The sequence below is a fragment of the Camarhynchus parvulus genome, chromosome 23 (assembly GCF_901933205.1).
Source record: "Camarhynchus parvulus chromosome 23, STF_HiC, whole genome shotgun sequence".
Taxonomy (NCBI): Eukaryota; Metazoa; Chordata; class Aves; order Passeriformes; family Thraupidae; genus Camarhynchus; species Camarhynchus parvulus.
The window spans coordinates 1,724,188-1,744,496 of record NC_044593.1 but is presented as its reverse complement, the minus strand read 5'-3'; the positions used below and the strand labels follow the sequence as shown (position 1 = coordinate 1,744,496).

The following is a 20,309-nucleotide window of genomic DNA, read 5'->3' as shown; positions in this document are numbered from 1 at the left end:
GGGCTGAAGTGAAGGAACCCAAAGCTCGTGGTGGCTGCAGGGCCTGGCACGGGTGGGACAGGGCTCAGATGGGGACACACAGCCTCAGCCAGCAGGGACACCCCGATTTGGGAGCCTCTGTCCCCCCCAGGCTGGCCAAGCTGAGGTTGAAGTGGTGTTTGGGCCAGGTTGGACCTTTGCAAGGGCTGAAGTGGCCACCAGCATGAGGGGTTCTGTCCCCATCTGACCCAAACCAGTGCCACCAACACTGGGGCTCTGTCCCCGTCTGACCCAAACCAGTGCCACCAACACAGGGGTTCTGTCCCCGTCTGACCCAAACCAGTGCCACCAACACTGGGGTTTGTCCAGCACTGCCACCAACACAGGGGTCTGTATGACCCAAACCAGTGCCACCAACACAGGGGTTCTGTCCCCATCTGACCCAAACCAGTGCCACCAACACTGGGGTTGTCCCCAGCTGACCCAAACCAGTGCCACCAACATTGGGGTTCTGTCCCCAGCTGACCCAAACCACTGCCAGCCCAGCAGTCAGAGCAAGCCACGAGGATTTGGCTTGGAGAATTTAACTAGAAAGACACAAAACCCAGAGCAGGAAGGTGGTGCAGCTGCAAAGGGGGAGAGCAGCAGGCCTTGGCTCTTCGAGGAACTGCTGGAAATGGGAATTTCCATGAGAAAAAGCTTCCAAGACAAAAAGCCAGGCAGAAGCTGAGGGTTTGGCAGGGGGTTTGGCTCCTTCCAGGGTCAAAGCCACGAGCCAAGTGCTTTTTTGTGCAGCACCTCCAGCCCTCAGGCCCTCCCTGGGTGGGAATTGCAGAGCAGCGAGCAGAGCAGGCACAGCCACGTCCAGGAGCCTCTCAGCTGAGGGTTCCACGCGCACACACAAGCAGGGAAGGAGCCAGCTGGCAGCCTGGCAGCACCCAGCACACCTGGCAGGGCTCTGAGGGCCCAGCTGGCACCAGGGACCCCTCACTCTGCCTCCTCAGGGTCAGTTTTGGCTTGGCCAGTCTCTAGGACCTATGGAGAAGTTGGGCTCCTGTGTGCCAGTGACCTCCTGCTTCCTCCTCCTGGAGCTGGAGGGGTCACTTGAGTTGCCCCCAGGTTTTTGCAGGAATGGGAACTCCTCCAGGCTGGGAGTGCAACCCCAGCACAGTCACACACAAAGGAACAGCTGGTCCAAGATTCAATTCACATTCGATGGCGGGAATGAGCCTGTGACACACACTGCAAGCAGCTGCTTTATTCCCAGTCTTCCCACTCTTCATCTTCCAGCTGCAAACAAGAGGAAATCCATTTCTGAGCTGGTTTCAACTGGTTATTTCTGTAACTCAACAGATTCCCCCTTGGGAAAGCTGCACACTCACCCCACCAGACCCCCTCTGCACCCTGAGTGTCACCATGGTATTTTTTGAAAAATCCTCTTTGCCCAGTGGTTTCTCCTGGGAAGCTGAGAAGCCCCAGAGAGGAATGAAAACAAGAATTACCTGATTGCTGCTGCTTTGTTTTGCTGCTTTGGAGTATGGCTTGGACATTGTTTACCAACAGGTGAATGTTTGATTGGTTCCATGTAAATTGTTTTCACTTAATGACCAATCACCATCAGCTGTGTCAGACTCTCTGAGTCAGTCACAGGTTTTTATTATTCATTCTTGTTAAACTTTCTGATGTCTCTCTTTCTTTAGTATAGTTTTAGTATAGCATTCAATATAATAAATATAATATAATAAAAAAATATAATATGTTGAATATAATAAATATAATATAATAAATATAATAAATATAATGGATGCAATAAATATAATACAATAAATATATTACATTATATGATATCTATATATAATATAATATACTATAATATACTATACTATAATATACTATACTATAATATAATATAATATATTTATCATAGTATATTATAGTATATTATAGTATATTATAGTATATTATATTTATTTTATTTTCTTTATTTTATTATATTTATTATATATGTTTTATTGATATAATATAATATAATATATTAAATAAATAAAATAAATATTATATTATGTAATATCCATATTTATTTTATTTATTTTATTAATATAATATAATATTATATAATATTATATAACATAATATAATAGCCTTCTGAGAACTTGGGAGTCAGATTCTCATCTCTCCCCTCATCCTGGGGACCCTCACAAACACCACACCCTGAGGGGCTGCTGCTGCTTTTAGGGGGACAGTTCTGCCTCCCCTGACTCACCTCCCCAGACATTTCCACCTTGGACAGCGCCAGCTGCACCTCCTCCTCTGTCATGTCCAGATCAAAGTCCTTTTCCCAGTCCTCGCTGATATCCGTGCTGGAGCCTGCAAGCACAAACGTCCCCACTGAGCCAGCAGAGCTGGCCCCAAAGCCCTGGGATTCCCAGGGCTCAGAGGCTCCACATTCCCAGGAACAGAGATGGGACGGGCTGAGCCTGCTCCCCTCACAGCCAGGGCTGGTGCAGAACCAGTGGGAGAGGTGGATGCTAAAAGATTTTCTCCTCTGGCCTGGGAGAACTGGGATGTGTCAGGTTCCAGGCACACAGAAAATGCAGGAGATAAGGAATGACAGGAGGGATTTTGATATGGGGGCTGTCATTGTGCCAGCAGGGATGACAGGCAGAGGGGAGGAATCACCACATCCCCTGCAAGGAGCACAGCCTTTCCTGGCAGCCAGGGATCAAAGGTCTGTTCCGCTCTGTCACAGACATCTTTTCTGAAAAATCCTTTCCTTAGGATTTTTCCCCTGAGAAGCTGAGAGGCCTCAGGAACAAAATGTAAACATTGGTTATCTGCTGCTGTGGAATGCAACAGGTGCATCTGTGATTGGTCTCATGTGGTTGTTTCTAATTAATGGCCAATCACAATCCAGCTGGCTCGGACAGAGAGTCCAAGCCACAAACCTTTGTTATCATTCCATTCTTTTTCTATTCTTAGCCAGCCTTCTGATGAAATCCTTTATTCTATTCTTTTACTATAGTTTTGGAGAAAGTCATTGTTACAAAACTATCAGCTGTTAGAATTGTTAATATAAAATATATCATAATATCATAATAATTATAATAATAATTATCATAATTATCAAAATATCATAATATCATAACAAAATAATATATAATAAATAATATAATATACAGTATATAATAAATAATATATAATATATATTAATATAATATGTAATATATATCATAAATGTCATATATATAATAAAGTAATATGCTATATATCATATAATGATATAATATAATATATATCATAATGTAATGTGATACAATATAATGTGATATAATACAATGTAATAGTATATCATGTAATATTATATAATGTAATATTATATTACATTATACTGTATTACATTACATTATATTCATCATAAATATATAATATTTATGATAAATATTATATAACATATATCATAAAACAATAAATCAAGCCTTCTGAAACATGGAGTCAGATCCTCATCTCTTCCCTCGCCCTCAGACCCCTGTGCACACCGTCTCACACTGCTCAGCCAGCAGATCATTGATTCCCTTCCCTTTCCTCTCCCTCAGCACCATAAACCCAGAGCTTTCCCCAGGAGCTGCCCCTCCCAGCCCCACACAAACCTTTCTTGCCGTTGTTGGAGGGGGTGGATTTGCCACTGTCCGAGTTGAGCTCGAAGACTCGCAGGTCTGTGGGTCCTTCCTCCCTCAGAGTCTCTGTCCTGCCCTGCCCTTTGCTCTCCAGCTCTCTGGGCTCTGTTCCAGCTGCCAGCTCCGAGGATGCTGCCGATGGCTGGCCAGGTGCACAAGGCTGAGCAGCTTCTGGGGGCTTTGGCAGGGAGCTCTGCTCTTCCAAGGTGGCCTCCACCAGCCTCTGGGAGAGTTCCAGGGCTGGAGCTGCAGTCTGTAGCTGGGTGGCAGGCACAGGGGCAGGGTTTGCAATCTGAGTCACAAGGGACACGCTCTCGCTGCTCTCCGAGGGGCTCTGCTCCCCTGGCCCCAGCTCTGGGGGCAGCACAGCCCAGCTCTCCCCACAGGGAACCTTGGGGGCAGCAGGATGGTTTCCCTCTGAGCTGGGTGCTTTCTGTGCTGCTCCTGGAAATGTGATGTTTGCACAAGGCAGGGGGGACATCCCCAAGAACTCCTCTGTAGGGAGGCAGAAGAGAAGTGAGAGATGTTTCAGCAGCAGCTGGGCTGGAAGCTGGATTCCACAGAATCACAGAATGTGCTGAGCTGGATTTCACAGAATCACAGAATGTGCTGAGCTGGGAGGGACCCACAGAGATCACCCAGTCCAACCCTTGGCCCTCCATAGACATCCCAAAAATCCCACCCTGGGCATCCCTGAGAGCCCTGTCCTGGAGCTCTGCCAGTTTTGGGGCCATGCCCATTCCCTGGGGAGCCTGGGCAGTGCCAGCACCCTCAGGGGGGAGAACATTTTCTGATTTCCAACCTCAACCACCCTGACACAGTCTAGAAATTCCTTCAGATCCCACCACTGGCCACAGAGCACAGATCAGAGCTGCCCCCTCACTGCCCACTGTGATTTGTGGGAGTGAGGAGGAGCCACCACCCCATGAAAGCCCCAAAACCTGTCCCACCTTCATCCTCCTCCCAGCCTGGCTCCTCTTGCTGCATGCTCTGCTCTGCTCGCTGCTTCAGAGCCTCCCTCCGGGCTTCATCCTGCAGGAATCCAACACAGCAGCTGCTCACACGCCCAGTCCCCTTCCTCCCCCAGGCACCACTGACTCCAAGGCTCAGCCCAGATCTCAGTTTTCCCAGGAAAAGCCCCTCAGGGACCCCCCAAGCCTGACCCACCTGCTCCAGGCGATGCAGTTTGTAGAAGTAGCGCTGCCAGAACTCCAGGTGGGAAACAGCCACAGGCACCTGGGAAAGGGATCAGGGAAAGGGATGAGCCCCTCAGAGGGAGAGCTGTGCCTCTCAGAGGGAGAGTTGTGCTCCTCTCTCCTCCCAAAGCTTGCAGCTCCCATTTTATTCCATCCATTTTCCCATAGTTTCCATCCCACAAACAGCTCGGGGTTTTCCTGCAGCATTCCCCACGTCAGGAATTGCCCAGGCAGGGCCTCACCATTTTGGTGTAGAGTGCCCTGATGGAAGGGCTGGTGGCCAGCAGCTCTGCAATCTCCCCTTTCTTCTCCTCCAGGCTGAACTGAGCCAGCCAGGCCTCGAGCAGCTCAGCAGGGCCTGTTTGGGACAAGCACAGGGATAAGAACCCTTGAGTTTGGGGAGGTTTCACTGGAGACATGCTGGGGCAGAAGAGGAGGGAGACACAGGGCTCAGAACTGCTCTGCCAGCTCAAGGCCCAGTTTAAATTGGGCTAGGAAATTCAGCCTAAGCTGGTCCTTGAGGTAAGAGCCAGATCTGCTCTTCTACTGCCAAGTCCTGCTGGCCAAAGGCTTCAGGGAATTCCAGCTGGCCCCCAAACCCCCTAGGGCAGCACCCAGGAGCCCCTGGACCCTCAAGGGCAGCACCCTGGACTCCCTGAACCCCCCTAGGACAGCACCCTGGCCCCCAAACCCCCTTGAGGGGCACCCTGGACCCCGTGACCCCCCCATACCATCAGGCTCGTTGCAGTAGGTGGCGGGGTCGGACTGGAGGCTGTAGAGACGAGCCTGGAGGAGACACACAGGGACAGCTGTGAGGGGAGGGACAGCAGCAGGGCCAGGGACAGGGCTCAGGGTGCCACACTGACCTTGGCACTGTCGTAGGGCTCAGTGGTACCCGAGGGTGTTGCCATCAGGGTGATAACGTCACAGTCAATGGTCTTGTCCGGAGAGGGAGCGAAGGTGTCCGAGATGACCCCCAGGAAGTCAGAGAGGCCCTTCCTCACCTTCTCAGTGGCACCTGAGCCTTCTGCCCTCTTCAAGGGAAGAGGCAGCACAGGCTCAGTAACATCCCAGGATTTCTGGGCAGGATCCTTAAGGAAGCAGGATCTGCCCCTTCAGGAAGGATGATGTGGGAGGCACCTGAGGGGAACTGAGCTGAGGCTTTGTGGTGGAAGCCCAGCCAGGTTTGGGGCTTTGTGGGGGAAGCACAGCCAGGTTTGGGGCTTTGTGGGGGAACCACAGCCAGGTTTGGGGCTTTGTGGGGGAAGCACAGCCAGGTTTGGGGCTTTGTGGGGAAAGCACAGCCAGGTTTGGGGCTTTGTGGGAGAAGTACAGCCAGGTTTGGGGCTCTGTGGGAAAAGCACAGCCAGGTTTGGGGCTGCCTGGTGTGGGGTGGGGCTGTCCCAGCAGCAGCTGTGTAGGGCTGAGGCTCACAGCTCATGTGGAGAGTCTGTGTCCCCCTACAGTGACACTGCCAGTGTCCCCCTGCCCAGCACAGTGGAGAGGGAACCACAAGGAGTGACAGGACAAGAGGAATGGCTTTAATCTGTAGGAAGTGGTGTTAGATGAGACATTGGGAATGAATTCTCCCCTGTGAGGGCGCTGGGATGGAATTCCCAGAGAAGCTGTGGCTGTGCCATGCCTGGAGTTATCCCAGACGGGGTTTGGAGCAGCCTGGGAGGGTGGAAGGAGTCCCTGCCACGGCAGGGGTGGCACTGGGGGGTGCTGAAGCTCTCCCAGCCCCTACTCACTGCCAGCCTGTCCTTGACCACGCTGGCCGTGGCGGCGATGGTGCAGGCGGTGTCGTGCTGCACCACCTGTGTGAACTCAGCCAGGTCCCTCTTCATGAACTCCAAAGCCTCCGTGGACTGCAAGGAGACAGAGGATGGATTCTGCAGGGTTTTGGCTCCCCAACAAAGCTGGGATTGCTCCCAGCACGTTACGAAAATTCAGGTGGGAGAGTTGAGCCCAGCTGAGCCCTCACCCCAAGCTGGGCAATGCATAAAACCAGAATAACCTGAACAACAACAGCATCTGCTCTGCCCAAAACACATTCCAGGAGGCTCTGAAGCCAGGACTAGGAAAAACACAGGCTGGGAGAAGCCTGGCTTTAAGTTTTGTCTATAATTACCACAGGCAACGCTGTCACAGCAGGAAGTTACACACCACAGAGCCAGGCTGGAAGCACAACCCCCCTGCTCCGGGGGTGATCTCTGCATGACAGAGCCCAGCATGACCCAGGGTTCGCTCGATCCCCAGCAAATCCACCCCAATCCCGCTTCGGGGAGACCCTCCCGGAGCCTCGCTGGGCTCCCGGGGCCGGCCCGCGGGCCCCGCCCTCCCGCTCCCGGTGGTTCCCGGTGGTTCCCGGCGGTTCCCACCGGTTCTCACCTTCTCCTTGACGGCCTGGTAGCTCTGCTGGAGCCAGCTCCGCCACCAGCCGCCATCCTCCCTGCAAGGGACAGGCACGGGGTCAGCACAGGCCATACACACACACAGAGCCTGAGCCCAGAGCCAGATCCCGACCCCAAACCAGGATCCCAGACCGAGCTCCCAGACCCTGATCCCATATGCCGACCCCAGATCCAGAACCAGATCCCGATCCCATATTTTGATCCCAGACCCAAATGCCAACCCCGTACAGAGATCCCAGAGCACAGATCCAGACCCCAACCCCAACCCCAACCCCAATCCAGATCCCAGATCCCGACTCCAAATTCAGACCCCAACCCCAGATTCTATCTCCAGACCCCGATCCCGGATCCCAACCCCAGACCCAGATCCAGACCCCAGATCCACACCCCGACCCCAAACCCAGACTCCATCCCCAGACCCCAACCCCAAATTCCAACCCCAGATTCCATCCCAGACCCCGGTCCCAGCTCCCACCCTCCAAACCGCAGCCCCGGCCCGGCCCCGCTGCCCGGTCCGCTCCCGCCGTTCCCCCCTGCCCATGGGGTCCCTGTCCCGTTCCCGTTCCCCCCCCGGTCCCGCCGCCCCCCGACCGGGCCCCGCTCACCCCTCCGCCATCTTGGCGGTGTGACGTCACCAATATTTACCGACCCCTCACCCCGCGGGCCCCGCCCTGGAGCCGGTCCTCTGACGTCATTTCCTGCCCCGCCCCGGGGGCGCGGCCCGGCTACGGCGGCCGGGCGGGACCGGGAGCGGGGCCGGGAGCGGGACCGGGCGGAGGTGAGCGCTGGGCACCGAGCGCTGCCCGGGGCGGGCGGGGACGCGTTCCGGGGCACCCCGGTACCGGGCAGGGCGGTGCTTACAGCAGGGAGGGCTCCCGGTACCGGGTGGGACGGTCCTTGGCGCGGCGGGGCTTCCCGGGACCGGGCAGTGTGGCCCTTGGCGTTCTAGGGGATGCCGGTACTGGGAAGGACGGTCCTTGGTGTTCCGGGACATCCGGTGGGTACCGGGCAGGACGGACCCCCGGTACCGGGCGGGACGGTCCTTGGCGGGGTTCGGGACCCTCGGTACCGGGCGGGACGGATCCCATGGGCCGGGCAGGACGATCCTTGGCGGTGTCTCCGCCTGTCCCGGTGTCCCCGCAGCGCTGGGAAGGGGTGGCAGTGGCGGTGTCCCCGTGGTCCCGGTGTCCCGTGCCGGTGTCCCCCCTGTCCCGGTGTCCCGTGGTCCCGGTGTCCCGCCTGTCCCGGTGTCCCCGTGGTCCCGGTGTCTCCGCCTGTCCCGGTGTCCCGCTGTCCCCTGTCCCAGCACTGACCCTCTGTCTGTCCCCGCAGCCATGGAGGTTCAGTCCTACTACACCAAGCTGCTGGGGGAGCTGAACGAGCAGCGCAAGCGGGATTTCTTCTGCGACTGCAGCATCATCGTGGAGGGCAGGATCTTCAAAGCTCACAAGAACATCCTGTTCGCCAACAGCGGCTACTTCCGAGCGCTGCTCATCCACTACATCCAGGACAGCGGGCGCCACAGCACGGCCTCGCTCGACATCGTCACCTCCGAGGCTTTCTCCGTCATCCTGGATTTCCTCTACTCGGGGAAGCTGGATCTGTGCGGCGACAACGTCATCGAGGTGATGTCTGCAGCCAGCTACCTGCAGATGACCGACGTGGTCAACTTCTGCAAGAGCTACATCAGGTCCTCGCTGGACATCTGCAGGAAGATGGAGAGGGAGGCCGTGGTGTTCTACCAGGCTGACAGCGGCACCTCGGCCAGGGAGGGCCCCTCCGCGGGCTCCAAGGGCGCTGCCTCCGTGTCCTCCGTGCAGGAGAAGGTTCTGGAATGCCAGCGGGACCCTCCCTGCGGGGACTGCAGTGGCTGTCACCCGCTGGAGGTGGCGGCCAGGGACCCTCAGAGCAGCGGCTCCCCCGATGGCTGCAGGAGGGTGGAACCCAAGGTGGAGTTTGAGCCCGAGCCCGCGCCCGCGGCGGCGGCCGCGCTGGAGCCCGTGGAAGAGGGGCAGCCCCTGGAGCTGGCCTGCAATAATTTGCACATGAAGCAGTTCCTGGAGGCTCTGCTGCGCACCAGCTCGGCCCCGAGGAAGGAGGACGTGGTGCATCACTTGGTCCGGGGATTTGAGGGTAGGGCTGAGGATGCTGGAGTGCCCATGAGCTCCATGGTGGACATTCACAGCGACTGGTATGGTGAGGACACAGGTGAGAGGACTCAGGGGTGCAGCAGGGAACGGCTTTGTTGGGCTCCTTTTGTTACTCTTGTCCAAGAATATTTTGCTGAATTTTTGGCACGGTGAAATAAACTCTTGTTGTGCACTTTGAAAGCAGCTGTACTTGTTTGTTTGGTGCAGCCCGTGGCAGGTGAGTATTGCTGACAGCTCTGCAGCTCCCAAATCACCCCACGCTCCACTTGGGGTGATTATTCTTTCATAAACAAACTCACTGGGACCTCGTTGAATGTTTTGAAAAAGGATTTTTCCCTCCTGGTGGTCAGAGAACAATCCAAGAGGAGCTGAGCTGCCGCAGGAGGGATCTGCTGCAGGACCTGGTGCAGCAGGAGGAGCTCATCCCATGCCAGCTCCTGCCAGTGCTGCTCTGTTTGCAACTTCAGAGGGCAGCAATCAGTTTTATCCAACACTGAGGGATTCCTGCAAGTCCTTTAGGAGCACTGAAAGCTTTCAGTTCTGTGGTATGGCATAAAAATGAGGCTTTTTTCACTTTCCAGCTGCCCCGAGCCCAGCACCAGCTGGGATATCTCAGGAATATTTCCTGGCAGCACTCTCAGGAAAACCATGCCCACGTGCATTCCTCCTGATGTGGACAATAAAGATTTGGGCATTTTATCTGGTTTTTCAGAAGTGCCTTGTCCAAACAGCTTTGTGAGGACAGGAGGTGGCTCTGACACACTGTGAGTGCCACAGGTGCTGGGGATGTGACAAATGCCACAGGGCTGGCACTGACTGTCGCCAGCAAATTTATTTTCCTGTCATCTGCAGCTCAAGCTGCCTGTGTGACTTTAAAGCCAATAAAAAGTGACAAATCCTCTCGAGCAGGGCACTGATAAAATCACAACTGCAGGTTTACTCTCAGAGCAGGGCTGTCACCACTCACGCTGGTGCCTTTTGATGTGTGCCGAGGCAAGAACATCCAACACACAAATTCCGCTTCTCTTTTTCCTCTCTCAACATCTCCAGGCTGTTCATGAGTCATTAAAAGGGAAATGCTTCCAGAGTTTGATAGGGAACATCAGGAGTCCTGACAGTGTATCAGAAATGTTAGCGAGAGATGGGGTTTGAGTGGGAGTGAGGGAAAAGAAACCAAACCTTCCATTCCTTCTGCTTCTGTGCTAAAACAGGACTTGGTAGCAGTGAGGAGAGTGGGAGTTTCTCAGCTTTCAGTGGTGCTGCTGCCTCAGCTTCTTCACAAGGCACCAGAAATGAGAAATACAAACTCCTGGTAGAAGAATGGTGCGCTCAGGTTAAGAGATGAGATAAATTTCACTTTTTTTTTCAAGTCTCTACCTCTGTTCCAGTCATCCTTCACAACAGAAGGAGGGAAAACTGGCACCTGTAGAGCACTGGAAGCAAGGCAGGATTAAAAACTGGGTTTAAATGAAGTTCTAAATGCCCAGCAGGGATTTGCAATCCCTTGGGAAGCTCCAAGACTCTCACTCACGTCATTAATACCAGACACACCTTTTTTGATAGTGGGTTGGATAAACTTTAATACAGAGAGTGCTCTGCAGCCTCACCTGCTTGACACACAAAACATTTCCCTCAATCAAGGCCTGGAACAGGGAAAATTAATCCTTTGGCACCACATCTCCACCTGTCTCCTGGAAGGGGAGCTGGTGCTGAAAAGCTTGGCAATGCCCACCTTTCTGTAAAATGGGATCCTCAAATTTAATTCTGTTCTTGCACCTGACTCCATAAATTGTGTATTACTTGTGGTTTGGTTTTTGGAACAGTAAAATATTGTCAGGAAATATATTGGAATCCTTCACCTCGTTATTCCCAACAGACAGTAAAAACAGAGTCATGTTTTCATATATAAATATGAAAGGACATGGCCAAAATGTTCTATTTCTGCCTGCAGTTCATGTTAAAGGTTTTAGTTTCTGATGCTAATGGTTGAATAATTTAAAAAAAAAAAGGAATAGCCAAAATGTGCTATTTCTGCCTGCAGTTCATGTTAAAGGTTTTAGTTTCTGATGCTAATGGTTTAATAATTAAATAAAAAAGGAAGTGGTTGAGATGGAGCAGAGACCCCACTTGACTAGAAGCAGATTATCGGTACTTAACTAAAAGGCTTCCTAAAATAAAACGAATGTTTTGCTGTCTTGAACAACAGACAGGCTGATTTTCCAGGGCACTGCAGCTGCATGAATTCTGCAAGGGCACAGCCGAGGAACCCCCAGGTGAGGGAAAATGCAGCTCCCACCCCAGACTTGCAGCGAGCAGCACGAGGAGGCCGAGCAGCAGCTCAGCGGGTGCCCGAGCTCACAGGCTGTGTTTTGTCCCCAAGGTGACGTGCTGGTGGTGCCCATCAAGCTGCACAAGTGCCCGTTCTGCCCCTACACGGCCAAGCAGAAGGGGATCCTGAAGCGGCACATCCGCTCGCACACCGGGGAGCGGCCGTACCCCTGCGAGACCTGCGGCAAGCGCTTCACCCGCCAGGAGCACCTGCGCAGCCACGCGCTCAGCGTGAGTCACTGCCACACCCTGCGCACCTGCACGCCACCTGAGGGGTCACAGGCCGTGGCAGGCTCGGCAGGCTGCCTCGGGTTTTAGGTTTGCCGCTTCTTTAGTGGGTGGGTCTGGGGCTGGTGCTAGGGGATGGTTATTGGAACTGCAAGGCGACCCCAAATCTGGGAAGTGATGGGCGTCTGGCTGCAAGGCTTTGGAGTGCTGAACAGTGGCCTTATCAAAACTATATTTTATTATATTACAGCTATATTAAAGAGAGATACTATACCATACTATACAATGCTATGCTATGCTACTCTATAGACTATACCATACTATTCTATTCTATTCTATACTATACTATACTATACTATGCTATACTATTTTATACTGTTCTATTCTATACCATACCATACCATTTTATACTATTACTATTACTATTTTATACAATTCTATTCTATACTATGCTACACTGCACTACACTCTAGACTATACCATACTATTCTATTCTATTCTATTCTATTCTTCTATTCTATTCTATTCTATTCTATACTTTACTATGCTATACTATTTTATACTATTCTATTCTATACCATACCATACCATTTTATACTATTACTATTACTATTTTATACAATTCTATTCTATACTATGCTACACTGCACTACACTCTAGACTATACCATACTATTCTATTCTATTCTATTCTATTCTATTCTATTCTATTCTATTCTATTCTATTCTATTCTATTCTATTCTACACTATACTACACTATGCTATACTATTTTATACTATTCTATTCTATACCATACCATTTTATACTATTACTATTTTATACTATACTATTCTATACTATGCTACACTGCACTACACTACATACTGTATTATACTATTTTATTCTATTCTATACTACACTAGATACTATTCTATACTACACTACACTATGCTATACTATTTTATACTATTTATGCTATACTATTCCTATACTATTACTATTTTATACTATACTATGCTACACTGTGATATACTATTTTATACTATTCTTTTCTATACTATACCATACCATACTGTACCATTCTATTACTATATTACTACTATTTTATACTATACTATACTATTCTATACTATGCTACACTATACTACACTACACTATGTACTATACCATTCTATTCTATTCTATTCTATTCTATTCTATTCTATTCTATTCTATTCTATTCTATTCTATATTACACTATATACTACACCATACTATTCTATTCTATTCTATTCTGTTCTATTCTATACTACACTACACTATATACTGTTCTATACTACACTATATCATACTTACTACTGAAAAACTCGTGGCTGTCTGCTGACAGTCAGGACACAGCTGTGAGTGATTGGCCAAGGAAACAAAACAGCCCTCAGCAGAATGCAATCACCAAATTCCTTCAGGTAAATAACCTTCCAGCGCGTTCCACGCGTGCGCCAAAACACAGGAGCAGCAGATGAGATAGGAATTGATTGGATCATTCTTTTCTCTGCTTCTCTCTGTTCAGAGGACATGTGGATACCACAGATGGTGAGCTCTCTGCACAGAGTAGGAGACAAAACAATTCCTGCTCCAGCTGGAGACCAAGGACAAATGATCCAAATCTCAGGCCCAAGAGCAGAAACCATGTGGGCTGAATAAGGATGAAGCTGTAATTGAATCATTAACTTGAATATGCAAATGGACCAAAACTTATAAAAATGTGAGATCTCATGACCAAGGTCTCTTTTGCTTCCATCCTGGAGCATCCAGGCAGAGCCAGCACTGTGGCTGTTTCCCTGTTGTGGCAATCTCTCCAAAGCATCAAATTGCCTTTTTCCCCCCACAAATTTGCTGTTTTCCCTGCAGGTGCATCGCTCCAACAAGCCCATCATCTGCAAGGGCTGCAGGAGGACCTTCACCAACAGCCTGTCCCTGGGGCATTTTATTTTCCCAATCTGTTAGGTTGGATTTTGGGAAGGAATTCTGCAGGGTGGTGAAGGTGTGGATTCCCCATTGCTGGAATTGTCCCAGGCCAGGTTGGACAGGGCTTGGAGCAACCTGGAATTGTGGAAGGTGTCCATGGGCTGGACAAGCTTTAAGATCCATCCAACCCAAACCATTCCATGATTCTTACACCTGGGTCACCCAAATATTTTGTGGCAGAATCACAATGGGCATTCCCCTGCCCTTCAGCAGTTTCCCTGTCGTGGCAATCTCTCCAAAGCATCAAATTGCCTTTTTCCCCCCAAATTTGCTGTTTTCCCTGCAGGTGCATCGCTCCAACAAGCCCATCATCTGCAAGGGCTGCAGGAGGACCTTCACCAACAGCCTGTCCCAGGGGCTGCGGCGCTTCGGGCTCTGTGACAGCTGCACCTGTGTCACCACCACCCACGAGGACTCCCTGCCCATCAACCTCAGCCTGGTGGAAACGGCCTCAGAAGGGCAGGAAAAAGGAGATGCTGACAATGATTGGCCCATCTATGTGGAGTCTGGAGAGGAAAATGACCCAGCTGAGGATGAGGATGGCGATGACAAGCAGGAAATCCACAGGAGTTTGTCAGACAGAGAGACTTTGATGTAGCAGTGAGAGGAGAGGGGGAGCACTGAGAGGTTCCCTGGCAGTGTCTGTGACAGAAAACTGCACATTTGCTCAATCAGTGACACTGTGCTGGTTTTTATTATTCTGGGGTTTCATTAAATTGCGAGGAGAACTGGATTTTTTGATACTTTTTAAGTTTTCAGTGCTGTGCACCAGAAATCTGTGAAGAATCTTCAGTCTGGGGCTCACAGAGGTTGGACTTGAGCAGTTTCTCTGCCTGCTGGTTTTGGGTTTGCAGGTGGAACACCTCTGGGTTGTTTTTGGGGACGGGTGTTTTCAAATAATGAGTCGTGGTCCTTAATCCCTGATCTGAAAGGGACACCACCTTTCTCTGAAGATGACAAAAATGTGGTTTACATCTCTTACCTTGGGACTTTTCCAAGGTAATCTGTGATCCTTCTGTCTTAGGACAGTGTTATCTAATTATGAACCATAAATGTTTGCTGAGACAGGGTTTGACCTGGAAACCAGGGCAGAAAAAACAGGATAACAAAAAAAAAAAAGAAACCCACAAAAATATGCTGCTGCTGAAAGGATAGACAGGAAGAATCCATCTATTTCACGTAATTAATTGCAATAATTTATAAATCAAGCTTTTCTTTCTGAATTTTTACTGCATCTTCCTCTCCTGAGAGCTCAGGCTGTAGATCTTCAGCTGTGTCTTTAATGTCACTCAGAAGTCAGCAGTCTTGGCTTAAATATTAAGCACAAATAATGGTGTTTTAGTGGCCAGGACTCAGAGAAAAGCCCAAATTCTTTTCAGCTTTTTACAATAAGAATTAAAAGCTGTCAGGCAGCAATTCTGACTGTGGCAGATTGAACAACCAGACCCACACCTGGTGTAGCTGAGGGGCAGTGAAATACCTGAGCTATGCTATAAAAGAGCTCTGAATGCCCTTTTGGAATAATTTTCTTCCTCTTTTCCTGGAATTTCTTTTCAAATTCAGGGATCCTCTCATGATTTATGTTTGGTGATTTTATCCAATATTTGTTTTTTTAAAAAAACCTCCACTGTGGACCTCCTGTTTCTTTGCTGGGGCAGCTAAAGCTTTACAAAGGAGGTGAGATTTTGTCACCTTTCCAGCAGCAAGTTTTTAAGAGCTATCAAAACTCAGGCTGGGAAGCTTTAGAAGAAAACCCAGCACCACCAGAAAGCCTGTTTGCTTAGGGGTGACCTCCTGTTCCCTGACAAAGGGACAAAACTGAAATATACTGTGAAATAAGACTGTTCATGCGTCTTCACTCTGCTCTTCCTAAGTGTTTCACGAAAAGGCAAATTTGATGAGTCTTTTTGGCTGGAGCAGAATTTTTAGACAGATTTGGCTGACAAAGAGTGAGCAGTTCCTCCCACTTGGTGCTGTTCCCTGAGGGTTTTTTGGTGTAAAGATTTTCCACTTGGCAAACCTAAAAAAACCCCAAGAGCCTTCTGATTTAACCAGGGTTTGTTCTGCATACCTCGTGCTTTTCTTGTACACGTTGAAAAAGAACAATTCAGCTTCTCCCTCTGCTTCATCCAGCAGTGCCAGTGCCCCACTGTGCTGTCAGATTTATTTGTGAGAGGTGATTCTGCTCTCACAAGTGCAGCCAAGGGTTCCTTGCCACACCAGGTAGGATGAGGAAAGAAGAATCAAAGTTCTTTTTCAAGAATTCACTTTATTGGTGGCTGCTGCAGAGAGCAGAAGGTGAAGAGACTTCTTCTGGAGTGGCCTGCTCTAAGTTCCTGATGAGTGTCACCACGTAATGTGCTGGGTTTGTTTTCTGTCCCTTAATTTGGGTGAGTTTCAGTCATTCCTGTTCCAGGTCAGCTGGAAATTGGAGTTTGTAGGAGCTGGAGCACAGGACAAGAGCTTTACAGAATTCCCTGCTCTAGAGCCCCTGGTTCAGTCAATCTGAATTAAGGGACATGGAAGGGACAGCTCGTGGTGGTGCCACCTTTGGAGTGGTGAAAATCTGAAAATCTGAAAATCCTGCTGTGCTTTTGGCTCTTTGGAGCTCTCGAGCAAAATGTGGGGTTTGTAAACCTTGCTGGAATGTTTGGAAAAGCGCCTTCCAGCCTCCCAGGGCTTGTCTTTGGGACTGCTGGATTTTTGGTGAGTCCACCCAAAACCACACGGCGATAAAGGAGGGACTTTCTGCCTTGAGAGCCATGGCTAAATCAGATTTTTTTGGGGGAAACTCACTGATAGAAGTGGGGCAGGAATGTAAATAGGGATCAAATTAACATTTAGAATCATGAAGATTCCACCTCATTGTAAATACCGGTAGAAGCCACAAGACCTGGAGGATCAGCTGAGCTGCTTCTGGCTCGTGCTCCACGAGGCTGGGAAGTTCCTGGTGTGGCTGAACTCTGCTGACCGAGCCTGTGGAGACACCTGGAGCAGGGAAAACGAACCCTTTGGAAGCTGCAGGAATGGCTGCAGAGACTTCTATTTTCCTTCACCCTGCTGTCTTTGGTCTTAGAGATTGTCCTTGTGTGTTTGTGCCTAGAGAATGGAGCTGTCAGGGGGCGGGGGGGGGGAGGATTTTCCACAGGGAAACTTCCACCAAACTCGGTGGTTCCTGTTCAATTGTCATTTTGTGCTGCTTTGTTTTGTTTTCCGTGGAGTCTTTTCAGCCCTTGGATGTAGAAGAGGATGGAGTTTATTTATCCACATGCTTGTGGCCGGGGTGTTCATGTAAATCCGTTTCCTTGTGCTTTTCCACTTCGTTTTCTGGATGTTTTTTTTCCTGAAATCTTCCATTTGTAGATCCAGCCTCTACAAGCTTTGAGAAAATGATGTTGGCTGTTTGGAAAAAAAACCTTCCTGTGGTGCTTGATGAAGAGTCAAAAATCATCTTTTTAGGGGAGTTATTTCTAATAGAATCTCTTTCTCAAAGGTTTTTGAAGGCCGTGAAGATGATATATCTTAAAACTTAGCTCGTTGTACTTGACTTTGCTTAGGAATACACATTTTAATGTATTTTTGCACAGAAATGCACTGTATTTCACTGAAGGAATACATGCTGCACTGGTGTTTGTAGTGCATTTAACCTCTTGGTGCAAAACCCTTGTAAATCCTCCAAATGTGGTCGTTGAATTTCCTGATGTTTTGTAAGACGGTTTCATAACTGAAGTCCTTTAGTCCAGTAACAATGACAAATTCTTATAAACTGACCCTTATTTGTGGAAGTGACTGAACTATATTTGTGGATCTTGGAGCATTCTGGAGTTTTTTGATTGTCTAGAAAATAAAACTCTCTGAGAGGGTTGCTTTGATTTTTTTTTACCCTTCAAATGTTGACTGAGTAAACCTGAGAGTGTCTAGATTGAGGCTCACGTTTCAATTTCTGGCATTAAAATTAAATAATTAATGTTTCCATTTCATTAATTTGGTTTAAAAATCAACATATCAACTTTTGGGGACAGCTAGATTGCAAGAAAAATCAGGTTTTTGGAAGGAAAGGACTAAAAGGATTCTGTTCACTTAAACCCCAGCCAACTGAGATTTTTAGAAAATATTTTATTTTATTAACACTGGCTTGGTTTTTTAACAGTCTTTGCAGTTTTATGTTAATTCAACTTTTTAAACTTCTCATTTTTCTTGCTGGGAAGCAGACACTGATCCCAGCTAGGAGGAGATGCATGTGGGGAGGACAACATCCCAAATATCCCTTCCAGAAAAATTTAAATTATACTGAACATTTGACCAAAAATCTCGCTGCAAATAGACAATTTCTCCTTTTTTTTTTTTTTTTTTGTTCCATGGAAGATGTGAGATGCTGAAGAACTCAGAGGGGATGAGGGTGGTTCTCCCCACCCTTGGTGAAAAGGATTTTTTGTGGGGGAAGGAGGAGGAGAGCAGAGGTCAGAGCGTGTCAGAGAACTCGGGAATGATTTGGGGAGGAGAATTGTTTGGGTCCAGCCCTAAGCCATCAAGGTGAGCTGTATGCAAATTTGGGTGTTCCGGGAAATTGGGTGAGATAAGAGTTTAGCGAGGGTTTAATTGTCCTGCTGGAACAGGATTTGGGGTTCCACCAAACCTCAGCCTTTTCCTAAACTGGACTGTGCAGCCAGAGGGAAAATTCCTCCCTGGCCTGGGGGTTTAGGACAGGACATTCTGATTTCCTGCTCGCTTTGGGAAAAGGAAGAGATGCCCTGGTACTCCGTGGTTTGTACTCGAGGTTTGGATTCGTGCTGGAACACAAAGGTGCAGCTCAAACCCTGGGTGATTCAACTCTCCTGGTTTGGTCCTTGGCAGAGCTGAGGACAGGGATGATGATACAAACGAAGAAAACCCAAAAATCCCAAGCTGGCAGTGATCACATGAAAACTGTAATCTCATTCCTAATTCATTTCAAGGCTTTGAACAGTTCCTTAAGTTGTGCTAGTACAGGCTCTTGAGTTTTCCTTGGTAAAAAATATCCCTGGATAATTAAAGTTAGAAGATGCACCATCACTGAAGGCTGTGATTCATGAGGAATATTTATTTTGAGGACAACTGAAATCTTCTAATTGGTGCCACTGTTAATTAAACTATTATAATATGTTACATTATACCATTATATATTATTATTGTTCATCCTATTTGGTTACCAAACCCAAAGAGGAATGTATGTTAATTTTTCTATGAGCAAGAAAAATGTAATTTTTTAGCGTAATTATTCTCTGAAGAGCAGGCTCTTTGCACTCTGGCTGTGAGGAGCAGCTCCTTCACCTCCTTCACACAGCTGCCAAGCACATTCCCTCTGCATAAACTCTCCAAACAACACCTCAAGTGGAACTTTCTCAGCTGAAATTAGCTCTAAAATTTAGAAACACAACCTAAAAAAACAAAAAAAAACCTCTCTGATGTCTGGGCTTGTTTGGGATGCATTACTGTGCACAAATCGGCCCCATGGATGAGAAAAGCAAAGTTTGTTCTGTGCCTGTGATCCACAGCACAGCAGTGAGCAGGAGGTGCTCTGAGCAAAGCATCTGCAAAAATTCTAATTAAGCTACTCCAGATAACACTGAAATTTTCCTCCCATATTTTTTAAATTCTCTTGCCTGTTCCTGGCAGAAGGAGAACCCTCGAGCTCCTGTTGACATTGATACAAAGCCCCACTGACAGGACTGAAAGCACCACCCAGGCAAGTCAAACAGAACAAATACCTCCAGATAATTCTTTTCCAAGGGAAGCTTTCAGCTGATGAAATAATTTGGGCAGAAATGTGGGGGAAAAAAAAAATGTAGAATGTTGAGCAACAAGGTGTCCCTGCCCATGGTCTTTAAGGTCCTTTCCAGCCCAAACCGTCCTGGGATTCTGTGATTCCATGTTAAATTAAAAAAGCTGCTACTTCCTTGGCTTGATAGGCAAAAATAAACTTTAAAGGAATGAATTCAAATGGGATTAAAACCTGATACTACAAATAAATGTTCTGGTTTATATATTAAACAATGTGACTGTTTAGTTGATTGTATTCTTTATTCCTCAGTGATAAGAGCTGTGAGAAGCTGGGGTGAATTCCAGTTGTTTCATGTTCAAGAATGGTTAATTTAGAATCTCACAGAAGCAGAATGGGTCTCATGAAGATTTTAGGCCTGGGTTTGAAAGGAGAATCTACAAAACTAATAAAATTTATGAAAAATGGGGAACTAAGCTGGAAAATAATATTATTACATATACATATATATATAGAATGGATATAAATTGAAGAGGAATAAATGTATATGAATTAGTGGGAGAATGGTTCTAATGCTCAAAGGAAAGAGTCTTTGGAT

General features: G+C 48.4%; 2 protein-coding genes across 4 annotated transcripts; one reads left to right on the top strand and one right to left on the bottom strand.

Moving 5' to 3' along the window:
- Window positions 1–380: 380 nt before the first annotated feature.
- Window positions 381–7,925, bottom strand: BSDC1 (BSD domain containing 1). The gene is made up of 11 exons (XM_030964518.1): window positions 7,869–7,925; window positions 7,241–7,301; window positions 6,601–6,717; window positions 5,716–5,883; window positions 5,581–5,635; window positions 5,092–5,207; window positions 4,821–4,889; window positions 4,604–4,685; window positions 3,627–4,148; window positions 2,243–2,346; window positions 381–1,269 (listed from the first exon to the last, which is right to left on the bottom strand). Exons 1-11 carry the CDS (start codon window positions 7,877–7,879, stop codon window positions 1,237–1,239), a joined length of 1,338 nt encoding a protein of 445 aa, XP_030820378.1. The 5' UTR covers window positions 7,880–7,925; the 3' UTR covers window positions 381–1,236.
- An 82-nt stretch (window positions 7,926–8,007) lies between these two features.
- ZBTB8B (zinc finger and BTB domain containing 8B) lies at window positions 8,008–14,551 on the top strand. 3 transcript variants are annotated; one of them, XM_030964515.1, is made up of 4 exons: window positions 8,008–8,041; window positions 8,596–9,471; window positions 11,794–11,972; window positions 14,240–14,551. In XM_030964515.1, the coding sequence occupies exons 2-4, from the start codon at window positions 8,598–8,600 to the stop codon at window positions 14,549–14,551; spliced, it is 1,365 nt and encodes a 454-aa protein (XP_030820375.1). In that variant the 5' UTR covers window positions 8,008–8,041; window positions 8,596–8,597. The 3 variants fall into 3 exon arrangements, with proteins under 3 accessions (XP_030820375.1, XP_030820377.1, XP_030820376.1); XM_030964517.1 differs by having other exon boundaries at window positions 11,794–12,059; window positions 14,240–14,368; XM_030964516.1 differs by lacking the exon at window positions 8,008–8,041 and adding an exon at window positions 8,205–8,260.
- The last annotated feature ends 5,758 nt before the right edge of the window (window positions 14,552–20,309 follow it).

Coding starts and splice junctions, on each gene's coding strand:
- BSDC1 (XM_030964518.1), bottom strand. Junction 4,149..4,603: donor AGGCTGGGAGGAGGATGAAG/GTGGGACAGGTT, acceptor GCCTCCCTACAG/AGGAGTTCTTGGGGATGTCC. Junction 1,270..2,242: donor AGGTGGAAATGTCTGGGGAG/GTGAGTCAGGGG, acceptor TCTTGTTTGCAG/CTGGAAGATGAAGAGTGGGA.
- ZBTB8B (XM_030964515.1), top strand. CDS start 8,598: ATGGAGGTTCAGTCCTACTACACCAAGCTGCTGGGGGAGCTGAACGAG. Junction 9,472..11,793: donor CTGGTATGGTGAGGACACAG/GTGAGAGGACTC, acceptor TTTGTCCCCAAG/GTGACGTGCTGGTGGTGCCC. Junction 11,973..14,239: donor TGCGCAGCCACGCGCTCAGC/GTGAGTCACTGC, acceptor TTTTCCCTGCAG/GTGCATCGCTCCAACAAGCC.